General features: G+C 36.2%; 1 protein-coding gene across 6 annotated transcripts in view; it reads left to right on the plus strand.

Moving 5' to 3' along the window:
* The window catches only part of RALGAPA1 (Ral GTPase activating protein catalytic subunit alpha 1), a 220,919-nt gene that overhangs the window by 64,284 nt on the left and 129,584 nt on the right, over positions 1-27,051 (plus strand). For 2 of the 6 annotated variants that reach the window (XM_056133139.1, XM_056133141.1), the window contains exons 13-18: positions 1,231-1,379; positions 4,568-4,697; positions 6,178-6,415; positions 7,629-7,790; positions 16,727-16,867; positions 25,400-26,953. In XM_056133139.1, the coding sequence (XP_055989114.1) occupies positions 1,231-1,379; positions 4,568-4,697; positions 6,178-6,415; positions 7,629-7,790; positions 16,727-16,867; positions 25,400-26,953 (2,374 nt within the window). The remainder of the gene's footprint in view (positions 1-1,230; positions 1,380-4,567; positions 4,698-6,177; positions 6,416-7,628; positions 7,791-16,726; positions 16,868-25,399; positions 26,954-27,051) is intronic. The other 4 variants (XM_056133142.1, XM_056133143.1, XM_056133140.1 and 1 more) reach the window with 3 other exon arrangements.

Genomic DNA, 27,051 nt, shown 5'->3' on the forward strand with positions numbered 1-27,051 from the left:
CATTATGAATTTGTTCTCAATACTAAAATATAACCAGTGATTAGTTAAAATGATTTAACTTAAGATATGTTAATTGTTCCTAACTTGTAGTACTGATAATGTAATCTGTATTTATAATCTGTTATTACCAAAGCATGTATTATTCATGTTTATTCATAAACAATAATTATGAAAGAAGAGGTTTTGAATGTCTCTTTGATAAATTCTTACATATTTAGATCTCTTTAATGGGTAGAGCTCTTGCCTTACAAGTGGCTGACCCAAGTTAGATCCCCAGCACCCCATATGGCTCCTCCAAACCTGCCAGGAGTGAACCCTGAGTGCAGAGCCAGGAGTAAGCCCTGAGTACTAACAGTGTAGCCCTCAAACCCCCAATTTTTTTACTTGGTCCTTTTTTTTTTTTGAGTGCCTTAAAGTAGTTTCTTAGATTTCACAAAACTAAGATTTGATGGGTTTAAACTTTGAGATATCAAGCAGGTGGTAGAAGTAGGATTATAGACTTTATTTTTTATAATTTTTTTACTTTATAAAGTAGTTCACAATATTTCGTTACACTTAATATTCAAACACCAATCCCATCACCATTACACCTTCCTGCCACTATATTTTGTATGTTTCCATCCTGAACCCCAATCCTTTTCCCACAGTATAACCAAAATAATATATTTTGTATTGTTTGTAATGAAAAACTGCTGAAAATGTTACAAAAAGGTATTCTTAGAGGAAAAAGTGTGGAGATTGTTGTTTTCACTCAGGGGCCATTAAGCCCTTCTATAAGAGATCAACTTACAGTTGTTAAAGGTTGAGCCATGTGTGCTTTTTATATACATGTCTGTAAAAAAAAATGTAATTTCCCTCTAAGAATGGTTGCCTCCTACTTTGAACCCTATTAAATGTGGTGTGGTAATCTTGGAGTATGGGTTGGGTGTGTGGTTTGAAGAATTGTGAGGTCCAGGAATAGATTTACTCGTGTGTGAGGCTTGGCCCGAGCATGTGGAGAGCCGCTGTGAGCATGGCGGCAGCTGGGGTCTGGAGGTTTTCAGCTTCTGGGGTGGGGAGGGGTCTCACTCCCCCTAGGGCGCCTTGAGTGAAACAAGTGGGGTCCGGTTATAGACTATAGACTTTAAAGTTGGTAGATTTAGTGAGATGCATTCCTTATTTGTTTGGGGGGAAAAATAAGTTTACCATTGATAGTCTATAATGAATAGCAAATTATTTCTTTTATCTTAGGTTTTTATTATAAACTCATCAAATATATTTCTTCTTGAACCTGCAAATGAAATAAAAAATCTTCTGGATGAACACACAGATATGTGTAAACGCATTCTTAATATTTATCGGTTCATGGTGGTGCAAGTATCAATGGACAAAAAGACTTGGTAAAAATCTTATCCTTTAAAGATATTATTTACGTAATTGTAGTAGTTTTTTTTTTTTAGAGGAGTAGTGTCTGTAAATATGTTCTTATTTTAAAGGCTTCTATTGAATGAATACATTTTATTGAAGATTTATGATGACAGTGGTCTCCTCTTTTTTAAAAATATTTTGATCAGACTTCCACAAGACCCCTTAAATTATCTTTCTAATGTGGGCATATGATGACCTTCCTCCTGCCATGAAGCATTTCTTTGTGCATACTTGATTTTATGAGTAAATGAATTTATATATGCATGAATGAATTAATTAGAAAATAATTTACCATATGTATGTGTGAGTCCTTATCCTGGCATTCAGGATTGTGTAAGTCAGCATTCTGTCTACTTTTCTAGCCATTTCTCAAGCCTAACTTCACTCTGTACCATAAGATCCTGCTTCCCAGCTTTATCAAATTGCTTAGCAGGTTTCCTTTGGCATATTCTGGACTTCTCTTTAGAATGGCTAAATCTTGCTCTCTCTTTTTTTTTTTTTGTCACCATAGTTCTTTAGATTCTACCTTCTTGTCTCCACATAGCCTTTCTCCTATTAGTGAGGTTTCCCATTAGCTTGCTTTCTCTGTGTATTTGAATACCCTGTTACAATTCTGCTAAAAATTATTTTAATCCCTAATTTCAATGTCTTTTTTTTTTTTTTGCGGGGGAAGGGAGGAGCCACACTTGACTGTCCTCATGGCTTACTCCTGGCTCTCCCTGCGCTCAGGGATCAGTTCTAGTGGGTTCATGGAATCATATGGGAGATCAAACCCAGGATGTTTGGCATGTGCTAGGATAGTGCCCTACCTGCTGTAGTATTGCGCATACCCTCAAAGTCTTTTTTAACTCAGTAAATTGAGAGCCATCAAATGTACATTCTTATATATGTATAACATATATATGTGTGTGCGTATACACACATATAAAAGTATAAAGTAAAAATGATTATTTTTCTGTGTTTCTTAATTTAGGACTTGATAAATATTACTGGTTCTCTAGAAAGAACTGTATTTAGGAAAAAGCACCCTTTTGGGAAGATGGAAAGGGAAATTTTTTTAATTTTTGTAAGATTGATGGTGTTTGTCACTTGTTGCCAATCAGTTGTAAAATTGATTATGTTTAAAGTCTTACTAAAAAGGGTTTTAAAAGGTTTCTCAAAAGCTTACTCTCTAGGGGTAATTTTTGTCTTTTGGTGAATATCTGGCTCATTATACTGCATACACAGTATATTATATGCATGTTTGCACCACAGTTTTTGTAGCTAATCCTTATGTATTCACTGTGTAGTATCCTTTAGTTACTAAAGGACGGAAAGAGAAGAAATATACTTCTAAATCTTCCTCCTTTGACTCATTTTCAAAATGTGGGAATGCTATCTCACAGGGTATGCCTATTTTATATTTTACTATACATAGAAATAGGTCTTTATTAAAAACTTTCATAGTATTTAATCCAATTCAGTCTAATAGTTGTTATTACTATTAAATTATTTGGGGGATTTCCCTGTGCCAGATTTATTTTAAAGTATTTTACATATATGTTTTTCTTTCTCAATTCTTGTAGCACATGATGAAGTTGATAGTACCTATGTTTTGTATGATAAGTCTTAGAAATAAGTAGACTAAGTCACTTTTCTTTGTTCACAAAGCTGCAGTTTTTTTTTTATTTTTTATTAGTGAAACACCATGAGGTACAGTAAACTTACAAATTTTTGTGCATGGGTTTCGATTATACAATGATCAAATACCCATCCCTCCACCAGTGCCCATTTTCCACCACCATAGATCCCAGTATCCCTCCCACCCCCATCCCCCCATCCCATGCTGCCTCTGTGGCAGGGCATTCCCTTTTGTTCTCTCTCTCCTTTTGGAGAATGCAAAAGAGGCATTGAGTGGCTATCATGTTCGGTCTCTAGACTACTTTCAACATGCATCTCTTATCCTGGAAGGATCCTCCAAACACCCTTTATTTGGTCAGAGCTGCAATTTGAACTGTGGTCTTTGATGCAGAACTTATTATTAATCAGTAAAGATAACACTTCGTACTGTTCTCTTTTTAGTCTCCTTTTTCCTTTTTATATGCTTGGGATATTTAATATTCAATTTTAGTTTAATTTGATTCAGTGTTTACTGTTCAGTCAAATATTTGAACACTGTATAAATCAAAATTTTAGATATTTAAAAATTTTTTTTGAAATTACCTTTGAGTCATGGCATTATGAGGGCTTATGCATATATTTACATTGTAATTTCAGTTGTTAGCCTGGCTATATGCTCAAATGAAATTTTCTTATTTCTTATTTCTTATTTATTTCTAATTCACTTATAAAGTGAATTAGAAAAGGCAATAAGTCGATCATTCTTTATTGCTTCTCAGGATCACTTTGATCAAGTAATATTAAAATTATCGCACACTTTACAAAACTAGATATGTAGTGATGTTTTGTATTGTAAAAGGTGAAAGCTTTATATGCTCTGAAGAGAAACCAGATTATATGGTTTTCTATATTGTAAAAATAACAAGATCGAGGTAGATTTTATATTATATATAAAAAAAATTTGTGCTCTCCAAATAGCATCCTGACATCCCTATTTGATTTGTGATGTGTGCTGATGGGCATTCTCTCTGTTCTCAACCCCTGTTGATCAACCCTTGCATGAAAATTTTTGGAAGGGTTTAGGGTCACAACTCGTGATGGTCAGGGCAAAGCAAGTGCCTTACCTTCTGTTCGATTCCATGCATAAATTTTTAAGAGAGAGTGTTGTGACTGAGAATGATTTTTAAATGACCAATAAAGACAAATTAGAATTTTAAATGTAAATATTTAAGGAATTCTAAAAACTTGAAAAATATTTGATACTGAAGTTTCTGAAAAATAATAGATTCTTTTGTTGTTTGTTGACCACATCTGGCTGTGCTCAGGGCTTACTGATTGCTCTGTGCTCAGGGGTCACTCCTGGAGGGGCACAGGGTATATGGTATGTGGTATAGGGGATCAAACCCCAGTCAGCTGGTGTAACCTAAGTGCCCTATCCACTGTGCTATAACTCTGCCTCTAAGACAATAGCATTTTTATAACAAAGGTTAATTTGAAAGTTAATCCCTAACTGAAGCAAACTCATAGAGAAAAAAAAATTAATGGATCTTTTCACTTCAAGGGAACAGATGCTGCTTGTGTTGCTCAGAGTCTCCGAGTCTGTACTGAAGATGACATCACAGGCTTTCCTACAGTTCCAAGGGAAGAAGAACATGACTTTGGCAGGTCGACTTGCAGGACCACTTTTTCAGGCAATAAAAATAGATAAATAGATGAATTTTTTCCCTTTCTTTTCTTTTTAAAATGATTTGTTGAGCCCTGTGCTTGTTACCTGGGGGGAAAGTTTTTTGCATCAGAAATGATTTCATATTAAAAGGACTTTGCAGAGCTAAGTAAATTTGCTGTGAAAAATGTTTTTAGGTTTTCAAATTTCTGAGATTGTCAGAGAAATAACACCACAAATCATTCTTTTAAGTTTTTTTTGAAAACTAAAGATGTGTGTTAGTTTGTTTCACAAAACTTTGTTTTCTTCAACTTTTTACTTGAATCTCCGGATATTTTATCCTACAGCAATCATATATTCTGTTTCCTAAGTTGAAGATAGCCTACAGTTTAAAATGTATTTGGGATTCTTTAGAAAATTGAGAATAAAATAACAGTTTCTTTATGAAACATTATTATGACACATTAAATGTACACATATAGATAAAATAGTTCTTTTTCTAATTAATTTTTTTTTAACTTTTGGTTTTAGCACCATACCCGGTGGTGTTCAGGACTTACCAGGGATCACTCCTGGTGGGTCAAAGGGGGACCATATGTGGTATTGAGGAATGGAAACTCTGTTGAGTACATACAAGGCAAACACCCTACCAGCTGTACTATCCCTTCCGCCTCAGATAAAATAGAGGTTTTTTAAAAAATTTATTTTTATTGAATCACTGTGAGATAATACAGTTACAAGTTGTTCATGATTGGATTTCAGTCATAGGATGCTCCAATACCCATCCCTTCACCAGTGTACATTTCCCACAACCAGTGTTCCCCAGTTTCCCTCCTGCCACCCCCCAGCTCCCACCCTCGCCCCAGGCTGCCTCTGTGAAAGACACTGATAAAATAGTTCTTAAAATCAAAGTTAAAAGCAGCCTCAGATCTCATTCTTAGCTCTACGGATTTTATTCGTGCATGCTACTTATCTGAACTTTTATGTGATCATAAGCCAGATTCACTATACAAACTCTTGAATTCACTAGTCTTTTAAAAGTAACTTGTCCTGGGCAAATGGTCTTCCAAATGGTGCTCAGAAAAAACAGAGCCTTTTCTAGGGATTCTCAGCCAGCCAGGCTGGTGAGAGCCCTGTGGCGCTTGGGATCCAGAATGCTCTAAAGCCTCTGGACTGCATCAGCAAAACTGGGTGACCATATGTTGCCAGGGTCGACTCCATGCAAGGCATGTCCTTTACCCCCTACACTATGTCTCAGCACTTCATTAGCATTTTTAAACATTCATTTAATACAGTGTAAAGTGTAGTTAAAATTCTAGCGGAGATTTCTTTTTAATGTTGCTAACACTTGGTAGAATGTTGGGTAAATAAATTTTACAGTAGAAACTTATTTGATTGCATAAATCATGTTGTAAAGAATTCTCTCCTGAGTTTTCTGTTAAGTTATTGTTTTATAAATGAGTACCTGTGAACAAATTTTATTGTCACTTCTGATTATGTCTTCATAGACTCTTATAGTTGCCTGGATCAAAGCCAATCTAAATGTGTATATTTCCCGAGAGCTTTGGGATGACTTGCTGTCTGTGTTGTCATCGTTGACCTATTGGGAAGAGTTAGCCACTGAGTGGTCACTGACTATGGAGACACTAACGAAGGTTTTGGCTAGAAATTTATATAGTTTGGATCTCAGTGATTTACCGTTGGATAAGCTGAGTGAACAGAAGCAGAAAAAGCACAAAGGAAAAGGTAAGAGTTGTTCACAGAAATAACAGATTTGTTTAAGTGATCAGGCCTGGGGAAATCAAGCTGGGGAGAAGAGAAGAGCAAAGCACTTGTTTTCTCCTTATTCCCTCCATTTACCCTCAAGGTTTACATTTTTTAGGAATAAGATATGTAAGTAACTTGTAATGTTTCTTCAAGAAATATCTTTAAATCAGTAACAATTTTAACGGGAGATAAAATGTTCTGTATCTGTCCAACAGATTCAATAAGTATCAGAATAGTTAATATTTGTTTCAGTAAACTAAATGAAAATACAAATTTTTCTTTATTTTGAGCAGATGTGCTTTTGTTAAGAGCTAGAAGATGATTTTCTGTTAACCTGAATTATTTGAAATTTTGTTTTTTTGTGTGGAAGTCTCCCAAGCAATACTCAGAGTTTGGGGAGTGTTTCTGATGGTGTTTTCCCAACTGGTTCAGTGTTCTAACTAAGTCTTGCATTACTGCTCAGGTTCATTGTGCTAGGGTAGGCTATTGGGAGGCTAAACAGTGCCGGGAATTGAACTCAGGACTTCAAGCTTCCAAAGCGCTTGTGCTCTGGCACTTTAATTATCTCCATAACTCTAGCATTTTTTTAAAAATATTTTTTCAGTTTTAACTATGTGAACATTTCTTAGACATAAACTTTGAATCTAATATTAGAAGGTGGGGAGAGGGACATTACCATCCTGATTATATCATTAAGATGTTTTCATAATTTTAACTTTGATAATTGTTAGCTAGAGATTACATCTGAGTCTTTCATTCTAAATCAATTTTCTGTGGTACTGTGTGACCGAACTGCTTTGCCCTGCTCTAGTTCTCAAGTGACTCCTAAGGGCAAGTTGAGATTTAGTAATTTTCAACACAAGACTGGTTTTGCTTAGCTCAGTTCTTATTATTTGTTTTCATGTTTCATCTTACTGCAAAGCAAGTAAGAGTGGCAGAGAATTTATAATAGCTGACTGATGACAGTTCTTGAATTCTGCATCATCTTTAGGTTATATTTTTGACATAAAACAAAGTTCAAAATGTCTTAACAGTAGATAACCATTTTGTCTTGTGGCTTTTAAAATTTATTAGTAAACCTAGAGTCTGAAGCAAGGTAACACATAATATTTGAGACCACATAATATTCGAGATGATTATAGAACAGGTGACAGTGTATCAGGTGACTGATACTGAAAACTTGGATTTCTAGGTGTTGGACATGAATTTCAGAAAGTTTCCGTAGACAAGTCATTTTCTAGAGGATGGAGTCGTGATCAACCCGGACAGGCTCCCATGAGACAGAGAAGTGCAACGACCACAGGTTCTCCAGGAACTGAAAAGGCAAGGAGTATAATCCGGCAGAAAACTGTGGGTATGTACTTTTTAAAATCATGAGAATTGTACATGTAATGAGTTTCTACTTCTCAGTAACAATATATGTAAATAGGCAGTTTTTAAGGATTTTTGTTGTTAAATGCAAATTTTTTTTCCGTAGAATAATAACGTGCTCTGTTCTTTTATGATAAAATTTATCAGATTGTTTTTATGTAGTTTGTTTTATGGTAGGCATCATTAATTTTGAAATTATTTTACAGATTCAAAGAAATATAACTAATTTACTTATAGAACTCAAACATTAACTCGTCTGGTTCCTATTAAGTGAATACTCACAACCAAAGGTAGTTGATTACAAAATTAAATTGCTTTGTAAAACTCCAGTGAGAAATTCATCCTTTCTACAGAAGACAGCGGAGGCCAGGAAGGAATCTATTGCTAAGTCCTCACTCCATTGAATAAGAAGAATTTCCATACTTGTGGAAATAGCAAGAGAGCAGTGATGGGAAGATTTTCTGCAGTTATTGTTCAGCATCCTGTGAAATCTAGCTGCTACTTTATTCTTTTGCATCTCAGTAATTTAATAACTTGATTTGAATTGTAGAGAAAGAATGCTGCAATGGAAAAACAAGAGGGCTTTGTTGTAGTTTCTTCTTTCACCAAATAGCCTTGCAGACTTGAAAATCTTACTGATTTTCTAGACTTTAGTTGTATTATTTGTGTAGTCAGAATTAAAAGGCTTGTGCCTGAAACAAAATTGTTTGAAGTCATTCAAACTTCAGTGTCTATAATTCAGTGGAAGTATAATTTTCTGTGACAGTATAGCTATTTTATCAGTGAAAAAATATTAATTTGAAATAATTTTAGGACATCTGTTGTAAAAGATATGTTTTCTATAAAATGTTGGTTCTAAATGTTAAGAATTACACTTCTAAAGAAAGTATACTGACTAAGAAAGAGAATAGGATAGCTAATAACTATAAAAGAAAGATGGTTATTTTTAAATCTTTTAGAAGAATGACATTTTCACAGTTGTCGTCTACCTGTAAAATTATGCTGATTTTACGTATGAAAGAAGAAGAATAAAAATGATACAAGGGAAAAGTATATTGATAGGCTAAAATTAATGTTTGTTGGTGTAAAATGATTTATTCTTAGAAAAATGTAGCCTATATATCAAATGGATATCTTTTTTATATTAAGGTCACTGTAAACAGTGAATTTTCTAGAAAGAAATTTTTTTTTTTTGCTTTTTGGGTCACACCTGGCAATGCTCAGGGGTTACTCCTGGCTCATGCACTCAGGAATTGCTCCTGGCGGTACTCAGGGAACCATATGGGGTGCTGGGAATTGAACCTGTGTCGGCCATGTTGGCTGTGTGCAAGGCAAAAGCCCTACCCGCTGTGCTATCACTCCAGCCCGAAAGAAATTTTTAAAGTTAATAATTTTACTTTATTGTGTAGTCATGCCTAATTCAATCAATGGCTGAAAAGTAGCAGTGCTACATTTAAAAATTTTTTTTACTTTATTTTACTTAAAAGTGGAATCTTCTTAATTCCTTTTCTGATTATAGAAGGAATTTATACATAGTATAGAAAGTAATTTTTAAGGAAACACAAAGATACTAGCTATCCTTTGGGAGGTAATCATTGTTAATTTGTTGGCATATTTCTGAAATTTTTAATCTTTTGTGTGTGCATGGCCTTCCAGCTGTACTAGGGAACCTATGGGTCCCAGTTGGTGCTTTTTAGCCCAGCTCTGCAGGCCTGATGGTACCGTTCTTGCCCCAGTGTTGGTGGCCACTAGAGCCATGCCTGGCCATCCTTATGGGCCACCACGGCTACACCTGGTGGTTCTTGGCGAGGCACGTAGTTCTGTAAATCAACTTGGGATCTTGTACAAATGCTTGCTCCCTGACCCCTGTTTTTAACCTTTTAAAAAGTTGTAAGTTACTGATCTTCAGAGTCATGCATGGCTGTGATTACTCTCTCATACCTATGTCAAAGCAACCTTACTGTGGTATGTTCAATGAAATAACTGCTCAATAAAAAATTAAAGCATTGTATAGTCTGTTTTAAAAAAGATAAATGCATAAAGTTGGAAAATAGCTAGAAGGGATGGCAAATTAAATTTGGATGTTCTTTGTATGTAAATTTTCTTAGATTTTAAAATTGACTTTTACCTTCCAGTGAATGTACATAGTTAAAAATTTGGAGTTTGAGCCAGGGATGTGGTTCAGTAGTAGAGCACATGCCTTGTTTGCGTGTGTGTGATCATGAGTTTAATCCTCGGAATTCCCACACACCCCCAATTTGTTTGTTTTTGTTCCATACCTCATGATGCTGAGGGCTTACTCCTGGCTGTGTGCTCAGGAATCCCTCTTGGTGAAATCATATGGTATGCCGGTGATTGAATCTGATGGCTGAACGCAAGGCAAGTGTCCTACTCGCTCCGGCCCCACACTCCACAAAATTAAGATATGGCAAAGTGTATATGTTCTAGTCTTTTCTTCATCACTGCTCTCTGTCCCCCTCTGTCATTTAAAATAAGTACTGTTATCTGGTTTTTTGGCATTGTTCTTGAAATGTTTTAGATCTGTACAGACATATAGAATAATATACATATTATTATTATATACAGTACATATACTCCTCTGAATCATGTATTTTACAATTTTAGTAGAAAAATATTTAAGTACAATATGGAGACAGTGCTTTAGGCTTTAAGGATACACGTGTGAACAAAGACAACAAAGGCCATTGAAGATGGCAGTTCTAAATGCTAGAGAGACAAATAAGATATGGCTAAACCATTGAACATACTAGGGAATACTAAACACTGAAAAGAATGAAGTAATGTAAGGAACTAGAGAATATAAGTATGGAGAAATGGGAGTGTTTTGGATAGGGATGTCAGTGACATTCTGTTTGATCATATGTTATAGAAACATATGATCAAAATAAAGTGAATAAAGAGCGAGCAGATAGCTAGAGGAAGCCTGAATAAAGTGAGAGCAGATAGCTAGAGGAAGCCTGAATAAAGTGAGAGCAGATAGCTAGAGGAAGCCTGAATAAAGTGAGAGCAGATAGCTAGAGGAAGACTGTTCATGGCACAAAGAAAAGTAAAAACCCCGGAATAGGAGTGTGCTTGGGTGTTTGAAGAAGAGTAAGGAGGCCAGAGTTAAGTATGGAGGAAGGAAGATAGTGCTAGGAAATGAAGTCAAGCTATAATGATAACTCTTAAAGATGATTACATGTCAAAAAATATTGAAATTCATACATTAGATTTTATTACATGGAGATACTATAGCTTATCTGTATCTCAATTTTGTCCTGTTAAATACAATACAGAATAGACTCATAGATTTTGTACATAAGTACCCAAGTAAATATAGAGATTTTGAAATTAAATTATCTTAAAACTGACATAATATTACATACCACTACAAACCCACTGGAGTGAGTAAAATCCAAAATATTGACAAGTATATAAAAGTACTATCACTTTCATATGTGGTGGGAATGCAGAATTTTTGTTAGTGTGACTTAGAAGTTTTGTACTTACTTACAAAATTAAACTCTTCTTATAGGCTTTAGTCCTTCTTGCTATTTAACCAGATTATGTGAAAACACATGTTCACACAGGCACCTGTATACAAGTATTTGTAGCAGATTCATTCATAATAATGAAATCTTGTAAGCAACAAGGATGGCTTTCAACAGGTGAATAAACTGTGGAATGTCAAAAATAAAGGACGTAGCATAGAGGACTTTTAGAGCAGTGAAGCTATTATTTAGAGTATTGCAATGGAATATTCCTGTCATAATACATTTATTAATAAGACTGTATCAGCATTCGCCTCTCAAGGTAGCAAAATTGAAAATGAGATGTTCACTGTATTCATCAGATTTCTCTGAACATTGAAACTTCTTGGTTATATGCTATTTAAAGATAAATTTTATTGGTTTCTTTCTAGAATTTTCAAATTGGAATTCTGCTAAGAGAATTTATAATTTATTTTTTAGTGAGAGACATATCTGGAGCCAGAGAGAGCCAGAGAGAGATAGTACTGTGGGTAAGGCACTTGCCTTGCACACAGCCAACCTGTGTTTGCTTCCAGCACTATATAGGGTTCCCTGAGTCCCTGAAGGAATGATCCCTGAATGCAAAGCCAGGAGCAAGTTTCAAGCATAGCCAGATGTGGTGCAAAAACCAGTAGAAAAGCAAAACAAACCCAACTTCTCTGTCTTTAAAAATATTAAACACGGGGGTTGGAGATATAATACGGTGAGCAGGGCGCTTGCTTTTCACCGAGCCATCCCTGGCATTCCATGTGGTCCCCCAAACACCACCAGGAGTAATTTGTGAGTGTAGAGCCAGGAGTAAACTCTGGGCATTGCCGGGTATGGCTCCCAAACCAAAAACATATATGTACAGTTTAATTCTTTCACCTTAAAGTCATCTAGGTTGGCTTCATAAGAAAGTTGTATAAGTATTTAATTTTAAAAATATAAATTTTCTTTACGTATCCTAAGATTTAGCTATGCCAACAAATGTTAAACCAGAGTGTATTGAGTTTAAGACTTGCTTAAGAATATAATTGCAGAAACAAGTAACTTGATTACAATTGTGATTAAAATCCTGGTACTCATTCAACTTTAGAGAAAATATCTCTGCTTTTGTTTTCAGATTTATTTTTCTTAGTTTGTGTTTACTATAATACTTTTGGTTGCACCTAATTAAGGGGACTTTCAAAGCTATTTCTTAAAATGGACAGAACTGTAAATGTAGTATTGATTTTATTTAATTATAAAAAGGGAAAAATGTAAAGCAGCTTGAAAATAAGACCAGAGTTACTTTTCTGCTGTTTATTTTTTGTGGGTTTTTTAGAGAATCATCATATTTGTACTCCTTGAATCTTTTATGTTATATGCAACTCTAGAAGAAAGGCTACAAGGAAGGCTACAACTTTTAATACAGTATATATATTTCATGGTCCAAGATGAATTTATGTGGAGGGCATCTTCATTTTCTTTTTTTTTTAAGGGTGAAGGTAGGAATCCTTAAAGAGTTAGCATGTTTCTATGTTTAAAAATTTATTTTTACTTTTTAATATTATATTTCCATCCTTGCCTTCTGTCAACATAAAATACGTTACAGATTTAGGAAGATCGCTGTTGTGTGTGACGTGTGACTTAGCAAACAACAAAAGGGATATCAGTGACTTTAAAGATTCTTTGACTTAAAAAAAAAAGATTCTGTAACTTAAGCCACAGAGGAATCAATCCTGAAAATTTTAGTAGTTAATTGCAGTAAACTTACTGTGATAAGAATTACACAGCAGGGGCTGGAACAGTAGCATAGCGAGTAGGGCATTTTCCTTGCACGCGGCTGACCCGGGTTCGATTCCCAGCATCCCATATAGGTCCCCCGAGCAACGCCAGGAGTAGTTCCTGAGTGCATGAGCCAGGAGTAACCCCTGTGCATCACCGGGTGTGATCCAAAAAGCCCCCCCAAAAAAAATAAAGAAAAAAAAAAGAATTACACAGCATTATGCATTTGGCAGATTTTCAAGTGCTTTTAAAGGCCTATATTATAGAAACAAATGAAGGGGTACATCTTTTTTAAAGAATTTATAAGTATCATAACAATTTATTTCACTACAAATATGGAAAGAGTTTCAAGAGAAATGTCCAGGCTCTTCTTTCAAGTTGTTAAGAAAGAATGAACAGATGGAATGGTTATTGCCAAGGAGTTATCTGTAGCACTGTAGCACTGTTCTCCAGTTGTTCATCAATTTGCTTGAGTGGGCCCAGTAACATCTCCATTGTGAGACTTATCGTTTCTGTGTTTGGCATATTGAATACGTCACGGGTAGCTTGCCAGGCTTTGCTGTGCAGGCAAGATACTCTCGGTAGCTTGCTGGGCTCTCTGAGAGGGGTGGAGGAATTGATCCCGGGTCCGCCGGGCCAGCCACGTGCAAGGCAAACGCCCTACCGCAGTGCTATCTAACCCAAGGTAAAAAAAAAAAGAAAACTTTTATTTGGAATTAAAAATTTGACTTAATTTAGTTTTAAAAGAAATGCCTCAAAGACTTTCTTTGTAACAAGTCTAAACAGTCCTTTACCAGTTGTATTAATAAGCAGCAATTTAAGGTTTACCTCTGTTTTTATGTCTTTGCTGTGACTAATTTTAGTAGGTGATTCTCTTGAATTCAATGTAACTTTTATTTCAAATTGTATTATAAAACTGTCAGTTACTTTCACAAGGAAAAGCAGCTAGTGGAAAACATGAGTAGGTCTATATTCTGAAATTTGTATATAAATTACATTATAAAATATATTTGTTATAAAATATATTTATCTTTGACACATTATATGGCAGGTAATACACTAAGAGGTTATTTTAATTTGTTCTAATATTCTGTGACTTTCTGCACAAAAATTTACCTTAAAAATGCTTTTAGAGAAACTTTCATTTTTATGATCCTAGCATAAAATTTAGAAAATTGGTATCTTTTTCCAGTTTTTTTTTTTTTTTTTTTTTTTATTTATTGAATCACTGTGGGAAAGGTTACAAAGCTTTCAGGTTTATGTCTCAGTCATGCAAATATCAAACACATTTCCCTTTACCAATACTTATTTTTTCCCATGAAGAACCCCAATAAAACCCCACCCCCCACCCCTCCCCGTCCCTGTGAGGCAGATGAATTCTAGTTAACACTCTATCCGCTTTGATTAGATTGTTTCAATAAAAGATTCACCACTATTATTTAGAGTTTACCCCCCCCCCCCCCCAAATCAGACATGCTGAAAAAGCATTGTGAAGTGATTTGCTTTCTACAGCTGGGTTCAAGAATTAAATGTTGGTTTTGGATTTCTGCTATTTTACCTATTGACCCTGGAAGTATTTCTACTGAAAGTCAGATAGTTAAGAAATTGGTTTCTGTGTTCTGGAGTCGTGGCCGTGCTGGAGAGCCGCTCGTGGGGGGCAACTGGTGGCCTCGGTAGGGCGTGAAGGGCGGAGCGAAACGCCCCCCTTCCCATGAGGTTTTAGTCGCCCCCACACTCCCGGCTCATACCTGCTGTCCACAAGGCTCCCATGTGGCCGCCATCTTTCTTTCCAGAGGAGAGGGCGAATGGGGCAACACCCTTTCCCCTCCGGCAGACTTGATGGCCTGGATCAATGCATAGTCCGTTCACTTTTCTGCTCCAAGCTGCTGGGTTCTGCATTAAGTCCTTGTGCTTCTGGGGCCGTGGCCGTGCTGGAGAGCCGCTCGTGGGGGGCGACTGGTGGCCTCGGTAGGGCGTGAATCTTTTTCCAGTTTTAAACTATGAAATACTGTACCTTTTGGGAGGAGTGGGGATTTTCTTTATGTTCATACCTAAAGCTTTTATTTTTCAGTTGATTGGTGCTAGTCTCCCCAAATACAAATATGAGGATTTATTGGGCTCTTACATGTATCAGACATAGAAAATAAGATAACAATTTTTGTTTGGCAAATTGGGAGGCTGACATAAAAAACATACAGTATTGGATCAAGAATCCAGCTCAGCAATAGAGCACTTGCCTTGCATATGAGAGGTCCAGAGTTTGATTCCTGGCACTGCACAATACAAAACAACTTGAAAAACCTTGTGATCTTCTACTAAAAGACTGTCAGCTTTGCAAAAGCAATAATTGTTATTTTGTTACTTGCTATACTGAAAGTAAGTCAGTTGTTTGAGACTCAGAAAAACTTTACAGTGAGATGACATTTTATATGAAAGAATTTTTCAGGAAGAAAAGAGACCAAATATATTTTGAATTTGCAAAGTCACACTGTTGTGAAAAACCGTGAAGCTTCTGGGGAAAAGTATACCATTTTGTGTGCCAGCTGCCTGGGGAAACAGTGGAGGAGGGGGTGTTTCGGTGATCTCACATTGCATCGGGCCTCTTGGTGTTGAGAATTTAGGCATGGGAAGCCAGCTGCTTCCAGTAACCAGGAAAAGCCAGGACTTTGAAACTTTTGTTAACATACAAGCAGTTAGAGTTGTTTGTTTGTTTTTAAAAATAGTTGCTCTTTTATATCAGGTAATGTGTGGTATTATTTCAAGATAAATATTTTTGTGTAGCAATACACACAAATTCATCTATTCAAGAATCCCTAATCTTGATGTTTAAAAATGTTTGGGAAGTATTAGCCTGTTTATTTCTAAGTGGACTAAATTTTGTCTTTAATTTTATGAACTGGTGTTTCTCCTTTTAATAAATTACCAATTTTAAATGTAGCATGCTTAAGGTTTGAATAGGAACAAACTATTGTTTTCTTCAAGAACTTGATTATTCATGCTGATTGCAGTTCTATATTTTGTAAATGTTTCAATTTAAATTTTCAAAAGTATATTATTATAATTAATATAAATAAGAAATACAGATTTGGTTAAGGATCCTCTGACAGTAACGAATGCTGAAATTTAATTCTTTAGATTATGAATTACATGCAATTTTCTAAAAAAAGATCTAGGAATGTCTGAAACTTTAATGGAAAAGAGTATATATAAAAAGTAGGAGTGATTTGTTCTTGGAATTTAGTTTCATTAAAAATGACTCAGAATTGCCTAGAGAAATGATGAAATGGTGCAGAATTTCATTGAGCTAATAATAATTGAGTTCGTTTTAATGTTTTTATTCAGTGACCTTTTCAACCCTTTGTTTTGAGAACATAGTGCTAATTATGGTATCTGCTGTTTTTTCAAACCAGTATCATTATATAAGTATCACTGTAAAAAAAATTACATTCGAAGTGTTGTACATGTTCTTTCTTTTTTTACAGCTTGCAAGTATTTGCTGTGCTGAAATGTTTTAATTTAAAATTTCCTTCCTTTATATCTTTTAGTTTTCTCTGTTGCTGCTTTTTCTGTGACACAAGCCTTTCATTATAGTCACTCTTCTTTTTTTCCTTCCCCACTTCTTTCTTTTCCTTTTTTGAAGCCATGAGAAGCCGATCCATTGGTGAATGTGCTCTGCCATCGGCCTATATTCGCAGCGCTAAAAGTGCTCCTGTTCTGATCCATACTTCCAAACCCTTCTTGCCTGATATTGTTCTCACTCCCCTTTCTGATGAGCTTTCAGGTAGTGCCACCTCTGCTAATTTCTGCACCATCTTTTCACTTTTTAATCCTTTGCTTTCAAATTTTGCTTAATCAAATAAACTCTTCAAAGTTAATTTCTTTGGGGGATGTGGGAAATTGGGAAAGTGGTTGAGAAATCAACATTTTGAGTTATTTGAACTCTAATGCTGTCCTTGCAGTTCATTCTGGAAGTGCTAAGTTTAGTGCTGTGCCAATGTCCATTGTAAATGACCAATTATTTTTTCTGTTTCTCTTTGATTTTTTTTTCCTTCTCAGGTGATTAAAAGAAGTAGAAATGTGTATTTACATTATTACAGAGGTCTCACTAAAAGATGACTTGGAAGATAAGATTTAGAGGCTTTACTTTTATTTTCCTTTTGTTTCCACAACAAGATGGTAAATCTTGGATAAGACATTCTCCATCATCTGTAATAATGGAACTAAGCAATAGGAATGAATAATTAAGAAAAGCTCTTAATCTTAAATCTGTTTTGGAATAAATCTCTGTAATGTATTGGCCTATAAGTAGTACATACAATTCTAAGAGCAAATTCATTTTAAATCAAATAATGAACTTTTTGAAAACCCAGTTTCTAATGAGCCTCAAAACCTGTTCAGCTTTCCAAAACTGTCTTAGGTTCTTGATTTCAAGATCTTGGATAGTTTTCTCTTTAATATGGCTTACTCAGCTTATAATAATTTACAATAGGTACAGGCTCCATTCAGTACATTTTGGTAAGTATACATTCCCCTATTAACCATCACTCCCAATAAAATATAGAATGTCTTCATCGCCTCCTAAATTTCATTCCCTAGTGACACTTGCAAGTCAGTACCTCTTCCCCATATAATCAGTTTTTTATTTCTGACCTCATACATTAATTGTGACTTGATGGGTTTTAGTTTTGTCTGAATAAAATCAGTGTTCTTTTTTTTTCTTTTTTTTTTTTTTTGGCAGATGCAAGCTTGTGTTAAGAATAGACAGTATGATGCTAACTTAAAGATACCTGATTGTACACTCTTGGATACTTTACTGTCATCATCTTAGGAGGATTTCTTTGATATTGCTACTTTGGGATGTGGTTATAGATTCTCTGGGGGTTGGCATACCTGACTCTGTGTATGACAGTGTTTAGGGAACCATATGTAGTGTCAGCTTAAGCCAAATCTTGTCTGCAGCTGCATGCTGAGAAAGTACCTTAGCACTTCCCAGCATGTACTGTCTCTTCATTCTGATTACAGATTTTAAAAAAATAAATGATTACAGATTTTTTAAAAAAGTTTGCTTTGAGGGGCTGCAGAGATAGATGCTAGGTAAGACACTTTCCTTGCATGCAGCCGATCTTACATCAGTTCCCAGCACCACATGGGCCCTTAGCATGGCAGCAGAGATCCCTGTGCACAGAGCCAGGAGTAAGACCTGAGCACTGCTGGGTGTGGCCCAATCTTTCACCCACAGGACAATTTACTTTTGAAATCAATTCTACTGCAATTTGTAACAGTGAATTTGTTCTTTCTCAACATGAAAGATTAGGAAGGCTCCACAGTAATTACTCTCTAAGCTGCAGATTTTTTTTTTTTAAATCTGTTTCTACCTTTTGGGACAGATAGGTGTTGGAAAGGATTTTGTTATTGGTAATGGTATTTTCGGTTCCAGTTCTTTTACCACCCCCTATTTCATTTAAACCAGAGATTTCTCCCACACAGAAAGGTGTACGTAGTTAAGAGATAGAGGAACCAGAACGATTTGTACATTATGGAAGGTAATTGCCTTGTACATGGCCTACCCAAGTTTGTTCCCCGGCATCCATATAGTTGCCTGAGTACTTAAAGGAGTGATTCTTGGGAGAAGAGATAGGAGTAATCCCTGAGCATCGTCAGGTGTGGTCTATAAACAAAAGAACACTATTTGGCTGGTATTCCTTGCAGTTGGTGTAAGTTGAAGAAAATATCAGCTTTTCTCAAAATGTTTTTTTGGGGGGGGGCTGCACCCAGCAATACTCAGGGATCTCTCCTGGCATTGTTGGGGGTGGGGGTGGGTTGGCTTTCAGTGCCAGTGACTGAACTTGGCTTTCCTTCAGGCAAAAGATGTGCATCAGCCCATTGAGCCAACTCCCTGGCCCTTAGAGTACCCTACTTACGCACAGTTTTTTCTCCTCTGCAATATTTGGTTGAATGAGCATTCTACCTACATTGTTGAGTTCTGTCAAGCAAAATATTTTCATCTATTTATTTTTTCTGACTCTAGGTAAGAAAATAATATCTCCGTACTGGGAAGGTAGCTCAGAGGGCTAGACTGTGTTCTTTACACGCAGGAGTCCCAGATTCAGTCCCTGGCATGCCTCCATCTCTCAAGTGCTGCTGGGGGCGATCCCTCTAGCACTTCCATGAGAGTAATTCCAGAGTCCCTTCGTATGACCCAAAATAGAAGAAGGGGGCAATAATATCTCTCCTGCCCCATTCTATTTCTAAATTCTGCTTAATCAGGAGGAGAATTTTCCTGTCAAACTGGCTTCTTTAAGACAACCAAGAAATATTTTTTTGGTCATTAGTATGTAATGATAATCTTTCGAACTTTCACACCTGTAATTTGGTATTTCTAGTAGAATTTTAAGTTAGGTTACTTTTTTTCTAAAATAAGGTTTTTGTTTGTTTTGTTTTTTGTTTTTAGGGACTTGAGAGGTAGTTAGTGCCAGTGGTTATGGTGCTTGACTTGTATGCAGCTGACCTTGGTTTGACCTTCATTTGATCTCTAGCACCACATGGTCCCCCAGACATTGCCAGGTGCAGCTGCAGGGGGCCGTCATCACCTCCCAAGTGTGGCTCTGGAGACCCCTAAGTACCACCAGTGGTCTTGATAATCCCTGGCATTGGAGGGTCTGAGCAGCATTGCATCCTTGGGCTCTGGTATAGAACTACCAGCCCAGCTGTATGAGAATCACTGGGAAGGGCCCCAAGCCTCCTTAGTACTGTTTGGAACCCTCTCCCCCAAAAAGTATAGCTCCAGAGACACATGCCCTTATGAAATATGTTTATAAGTGAAATCATAGTTTTTCAACATCAGGAGGTTAGAAATTTGAGTCGAAGAAACAATATTAGGAGATAACTATTTAATTGTCTAAATTTTAGAGTTCTAAAACTAAAATTTACTAAGTGGGTTTTTTTTCTTTCCAGTCTTTTCAAATGATTTTAGTGATGCAGCTTCTGCTTTGAATTACTTAATAATTGAATGCCTAGTCTTAAAAATATGTTGTTTTTCCTAACCTATAGGTAGTTCCAGAAACAAGTTGAGCTTCAAATGGCATCAGTTTCTATGTTCATTCAAAAATGATTTAAAAAAATTCAAGAGCTGGTATAGATATTAATGATATTTGATGTTTATCATTGAGAAGAAAATTTTACTTCCTTGAAAGGGATTTTGGCATTTGATTCTGAACCTCATTTTAGAAATTGTTAGTCTTTAGTCATATATTGTATTATCATCTAAGATAATTTTTCTTAGGGAAACTATTCTGATACTTTTTAATATTGAACCTTTATATAGTAATCTTTATAAATCTTTATACATCTTTACATTATCAGCGAACTACCTGATAATCTTAATATAAAATTTTTTTCTAGCATATTAAAGTTAAATAAGACAAAAATCTTGAAGAGGCATAAATTTCAGTGGAAATCAAATTTTGTACTCTGCAAACTATATTACACTTTTCCAAAGTGGCAAAGAAAATTTGTCATTGAAACAGAATAGAGAAAAATAATAATCCAGAAATGATTTCTAATACTATAACATCAAGCATTTAAAAACATTTAGAGATAAACCTTACAGTTCTAATATACTGTATACTTTATGGAAGCATTTTTTCAATGTCTGAAAGGTTTTTATCAATTTAAAACTTTTTTCTTGTGGTTACTAGTGCTTTAAATTAAAACAAGTTAGTTTAGAATGCTTTTTGGTGTAAAGTAGTATAATTAATTGTTTTGAAGTTGATTCTTATTTAAACAATTCAGTACAGTTTTGTCAGTTTTTTTTACTGTGTAATATTTGTATATTTGGCTAAGCGTTGAATTTTAATGTGATCATCGTTATAGTGATAAATTCCTATACTCCTGCTTTATAATTTAGTATAAATTTTAAAATAATGGTGTTTTTACCAATGAAATATTCAGGAGATTAATAACATGAGATTATTAGCTCTCCATTCTTTAGTTATGATAACTTAAGGAAAGTCATTTAGTTTACTTGAGAAGTGGAAATAACACCTACTTCATAGGCTCTCATGAAAATAATAATAATAAAAATAATATAAGTTAATAAGTGTAAGACACTTAGAACAATATCTTGCATATAGAAAACACTAAATACAGTTTAGGTTTTTCCTTCTGACAAAGGTGTCTCTAAGGCTTGATAGAATTAGTTCACACATGCTGATGTTCTTCTCAGGTGAAGTTACTTTTACAATTCGTATTGTATGCTTATGAAAGAATTTTGCTTAAAGCTTGAAACAAAATTTAAAAAAACTTGGGGGGGCTGGAGAGATAGGAAGAGATGAGGGCCAGGCAGGTTGATCTTTGTAGCAGTTTATTACAAGGAAGTTTATCCCATAGAAGAAATTTATGTTATGGAGGGCCTAGGTTCTCTCAAGCACAAGTTCTTCATGCTAGTCTCCTGGTGGGCTGGTTCATCTTTCAGCCCTGCCCTCTGATTCTCCAGCTCCCTTCTAGTCTGGGCTGACACTCCATCCAGTCAGGTAGCCATATCAACATAAGAAAACCCTTCCTGATTGCCCAAGGGCAAAATACCTTTTAAGGTGTTTTTTTCTTTTCCTCAGTCCAATAAACTATCAACTATTCCTGAGGTTATGCAGGAAGGACAGAACAGTGTTATCCTACATCTCCCCCTTTTTCTTTTTACAAAAAACACAAAATTTGAAATAGGAAAAATTACTAGCTATTTTTGTGTGGACACAGTAAGAGATAACATTGAGACCTGTAGGGCAGCTCTCCTGGGAATATCTTGCCACAGACTCAGACTACAGCGCTCAGGCCAGATTAATCATTCCTAGCCCTAGCAGGGTCCAAATCTAGTTATTACTTTTTGGATCATGATAGCATTTGTCCATGACCAAGCTCTTAACTTATAGTTAAGCATTATGGCACTTTGGCCAGACCCATCTCTATGCCAGGGTAGCACATAGCTTACAGCTTGCCCTGGGTCCATCCAGACCCTCGTCGGGACCCTGTTTTTAGGGGTGCTAGGAAGTGAGGGCAACTGAGGCTTAAGTTGAGAAAGTGGATGCCCAGGAATGAAATATCACTGAGAGTCACATTACAAAAGCATGTCTTCTTGTGTTTATACAAAAAGAACATTGCACTGAATAAACTATGCAAAGGACTTACGGAGAAGAGAAAAACAATATTTACAAGTCAACAGAACACAAAGAAAGTTACAAATAAACACAGAGAAATGGGAGCACTGTGATGGGAGCAACCCAGTAAACCTAAACCCTACAGCGGGGGAGGGGGCATAGGGACTGGGGTGAAGTGTTGCCAGTATTGATCAAGGGCTTTTCCCAGTTCTATGCTTTGGGCTTGCTCCTGGTAGTGCTTAGGGGTTTGAACCCAGGCCTCCCACATGCAGAGCATGCCCACCTTTTATTCTCTTAAAGTTGCATCAGAATTTCAGATATTCATATGTGGGAACAAAAGTTTAGGTAAAGAACAGTTCAGTTAAAATAATGATCAAATTGTTTTATATGCAAAGGACTAGATTTGGGAAATACTTTTAAAAACAGAATTTCTTAGTAATTTTAATGACTTTCTTTGAATAGAAAAATGCTGTATCAATAAAACAAAATTAGAATGTATATTTTACTTTTACTGAAGTTTATATATTTGTTAGCGTTAGTTTGAGTGCTTTTGTGTTTTTCGTTTTTTTTTTTTTTTATAAGATTTTGGTTTGGGAGCTAAACCCAGTGGTGGCCAGGGCTTTCTGTGGCTCTGTATGCTGGCATCACTCCTCACCACGTTCAGGGGATCATATGTGGTTCTGGGAATCCAACTTGGGTTGTCTGCATGGAAGGCAAATGCCTTCACCCCTGCACTATCTTTTTAGCTCCAGTTTACCCATTTCAACATTAAATTTTAATAAGGATCTTTAGTTTGGAATTGATAGATAAATTTCCACTATTGTGACATTCTTAGAAATTTTTATAGAAAAAGTTATATAGTCTTTATTCTTTGCTTAGTCTCAGAATATCTTATTTCTAGAAAGAAGCATGGAGTGATGGAGTGTATATGAATATAGTCTCTAGCCTCTGGACAGTTTCATTAGTCAGTTATGGAAGACACACAAATACACATTCATTACATGCTGCAATAAAAAATAATGAGCATAAAGGCATAAATGTGAAGTTTCTGAGAAAATATCTGACTTTTCTACTTGAAAATTTTCTAAATATATAAAGAAGAAAGTGTCATTTTTTAAAAAGCACCATATTGCCCTCAGCTAAAGGACAGAATTTGTCTCAGCTTTAGGAGAAATGTATTTGACCTGTTTGAAATCTAAATGTACAACTTCAGTAATTTAGTAGAATCTTGGAATAATAACAGATCTTTTCATCTGAATTTAGTATAAATTTTCCCGTTCCGGATTTTGTATCAAGAAGGTGGTATGAATAAAGTACCAGAGGTACCAGTCTCCTCTCATTTACAGCTTGTAGCCCCAAAATATTTTTCATTACTCTCCCCACTTCATCAATGAGAAAGGTTGCCTGAGATTCTAGAGTCAAAAAACTTGACTAGCACCATCCTCAGCAAATTTCTTGTGGATTGTGGATACCTCAGTGCTTTGCTCTAAAATCTCTTTTCTGTTGTTAATTTGCAGTTCTTTCACATGTAATCATTTGCATCACAAATCTAGTAGTAACATCTGACTTTTGGGGTGAGGGGGCAATCCAGGTAGCATTCAGGAGGTCCACAGCCTCTTCCACAGTACTGGGCCAGTCAGATGAGACAGCTCAATACTTGGGTCCTTTAATGGTCTGCTCCTTGGTCCTAGCAGGTTGGGAGTAACCATGGTCCCAGTGGCACTATTGAGGGTCCTCCATGGCAGTATCTAGTAGTGCTTGGGACCCGGTGGTACCAGGGATAAAACTTGGGGCCTGATAAAATGTATGTGCCCCTGACACTTGAGTTATCTCCTTGGTCCCAACATTTGGTATTTTTTGAGGAGGACCACTTGACATCCTGAGTACCTGTTCAGGGGTACTCCCAGGCCAGTGCTTGGGGTTTCTCCCATTGGTACTCAGGAGCTACTTTCAGGAGATGCTAGGAGTCACACCTGGGGCTCCTACATGCAAAGCATGCATTCAGCCCATTCAACCATCTTCTCAACACCTGGCTTCCGCCTCACCTGACTTTTTCACACTGTCCTTTATATTTTTCTGACTCCAAAAAAAATTTTCTTTCTAAATACCTTAAAGGACATAATGGAGTCATAGGCACTGATTTTTCTATTAAACTCCCTAATACACTTATGTGTATAAAATAGTATTTCATCTTGTACTTTTCAGTTTTGTAAATATTTTGATTTACCAATACTTTAGCACTTCTGATGATGAAAACAATGTAGTGACATGAAACACTTCTTCTCAAACCTTATAATTTTTCATTTGAGAAAGGAGAAAGTAACATAACCTTCTTGATCTCAGTTTGTCTCTCTGGCCCTCAGTTCTCATTCAGAGTTGAATTAGGTGAACTGCCATGTCCACTTTGACTTTAAAAATCTGCAATTCTTGAAAGGAGATATTAGAGGACATGGCATGTCTTATCAATTAGAAATTGTTTAAGAACTGAGGCCTGTGATAGAGAAGGTTTTATCTTTAGAGATTAAATGGTGCTTAACGCTTTTTAAAAAATTAAGTTACTTTTATAGGATTAAATTTTCATATTAAAATGAAATGAAGTAAAGTTCCTTGGTCGAACAGTTTCCTGAAAAAAGAACTTTAGGAAGAAGATAGAGACTGCCATTTGTTATAGGAATCAAACAGATGGGCAGGAAATTAAGAAAAGACAGTGACCCTTGTCTGGTAAGGAAGGAATTAGGAACTATGAGAGCCTATAAAATTATTAATTGGATATTTAGATCAGTTTCTGTGTTAACATTGGTTTCTGCTTGCAACTTAAATTTCACTTCAGTAAATGAAATAGTTTGAATTGCTTGATTTATTGGCACAGCTCTATCTTTAACTGCACTTCCAAATGTTTCATCACTTCACTGTCTGTTTTTATGCATGTTAACATTTAAAAATTTATTCTGATAGTTTTCTAATTCATTGACACTATATGTTCTATTTGTTGGCTTGTGCCCATAATTATTTTAATAAACATTTATATATAATAATTTTTCCTTTACTGAGCATACAAAAAATGTCCAGAATTTTTTTAAGCATATGCTTAGGATACAATTAAAATTACAACATTTTTTTGGTATTGATCTAGTTCCTACTCTGCATGATTTTCTTTTTTGCAGATATTGATGATGCTCAAATACTTCCTCGGCCATCTAGAGTCAGACATTTTTCACAAAGTGAAGACACTGGAAATGAAGTGTTTGGTGCTTTGAATGAGGAGCAGCCCTTGCCTCGAAGCAGCAGCACTTCTGACATCTTGGAACCGTTCACTGTTGAACGAGCCAAAGGTGCAGTTCCTGTCCTTGACAGTCCATCCCGTGCTGCGCCAAGCTTGCAGAGTTCCACAGAGGCTTCTTCAATCTCTAGATCCACTGAAAGCCACATCACTGACACTCACAGCAGAGAGTCTTCTCTGGAAGTCGGTGATAGCATATATGACCATCTTTGTCATTTAATAGATCCGGTAGAACTTGCAGATTCAGCTTTTGAGCAAATCCAATACATTGACCTTGAAGGAGATGACGATCTTCTTTCCTCCCTGAAAGAATATTTTAAGGAAAACCAGGAAGTTCATAGTAATAATGAGATAGGTAAAGATGCAGTCTCTCAGGAAATAATTATCGCAGTAAATAGGGATGAAGGATTTTCCATAGATAAATTAGAATACTTGGACCAGGAAAGTAAATCAGAAAACATCACCCGTTTTGTTGGGACTCCTGAAAGCATGCAGTTTCAAAAAGAACCAAACTCAGCTGTCATCGTGAGTAATGTTGCACCTAATCAGTTAGAGAGTTTTATGAGAACAAAAGCTTCTGAAAAAGTAAAGCAACTGAGCAGTGATAAGCTGTCATCGGAACCCAGTGCAGGTAGCCCTTGTGATAAGGAAAAGAGGAAGCATCTCTATAGGCAGACCGCTACCGAATTAGATGCCTGTGTAGATATAACACTAGTTGAAAAGGTTAAGGGTATGCAGATTAGTGAAAAGATTATTCTTCCTCATGTTGTGCATGCCAAGAAAACTACACTCAAAGCACCAGTTAACCGTAGAATGCCTCATGTTACAAGCTCTAGCAAGCTTTCTCCAACTAAAAGGAGCTTGTCAGAGACAGTAACTCATAGAGCCAAAGTCATGAAAATTGCTACTAAGAAACGAAATAGTGTTCATGTTACTTTTAGGCCGTCTACTGAGAGTGTTCAGTTTTATAATCCCCTGGAAAATAAAGAAGCTCCGTGGAAGACAAGACTGCGAAAGCTCAGTGGCTTTAGCAGTAGTAGCAGCAGCAGTACCAATAGCAGCTCCAGCAACGCCCATACCTGCTCAAATAGCATTGCAGAGCTAGTGAAACCCGGCGTGTATAGGCCTCTAGGTACATTTAGTGCTGCAGCAGTAAGTAGTAAGACGATCAAGGAGTCTGCAGAAATTTCCACCACTGTGTTACCGAAGGAAAGAATTGCTAGCTACCAGTTAGGCAATCGGAGTACTCTGAGGCCATCCAGCCATGAGGCAGGACTACAGCAGGGCTCCCTGGGTGGCGTTTATAAAACTGTTGTACATGCTCTTTCGAAGCCGAAGGCAAATGTTTCCCCACAGAGGCAGAACAGAATGCCACCAGAGGCTCCACTGAGGGATCTGTACAGTCATGTAATGGGCTATTTTGGAAGGAAAGCTGCAGGTGAGCACTCACAGTGTGCAGAGCGCAAAAGGAGAAAGACAGCACCAGTTTGGCTTAATGCAACTGAAGCAAGCTATAAGCAATCAAAAAGCTTTGGG

Source organism: Sorex fumeus, unplaced genomic scaffold, assembly GCF_029834395.1.
Source record: "Sorex fumeus unplaced genomic scaffold, SorFum_2.1 ptg000098l, whole genome shotgun sequence".
Taxonomy (NCBI): Eukaryota; Metazoa; Chordata; class Mammalia; order Eulipotyphla; family Soricidae; genus Sorex; species Sorex fumeus.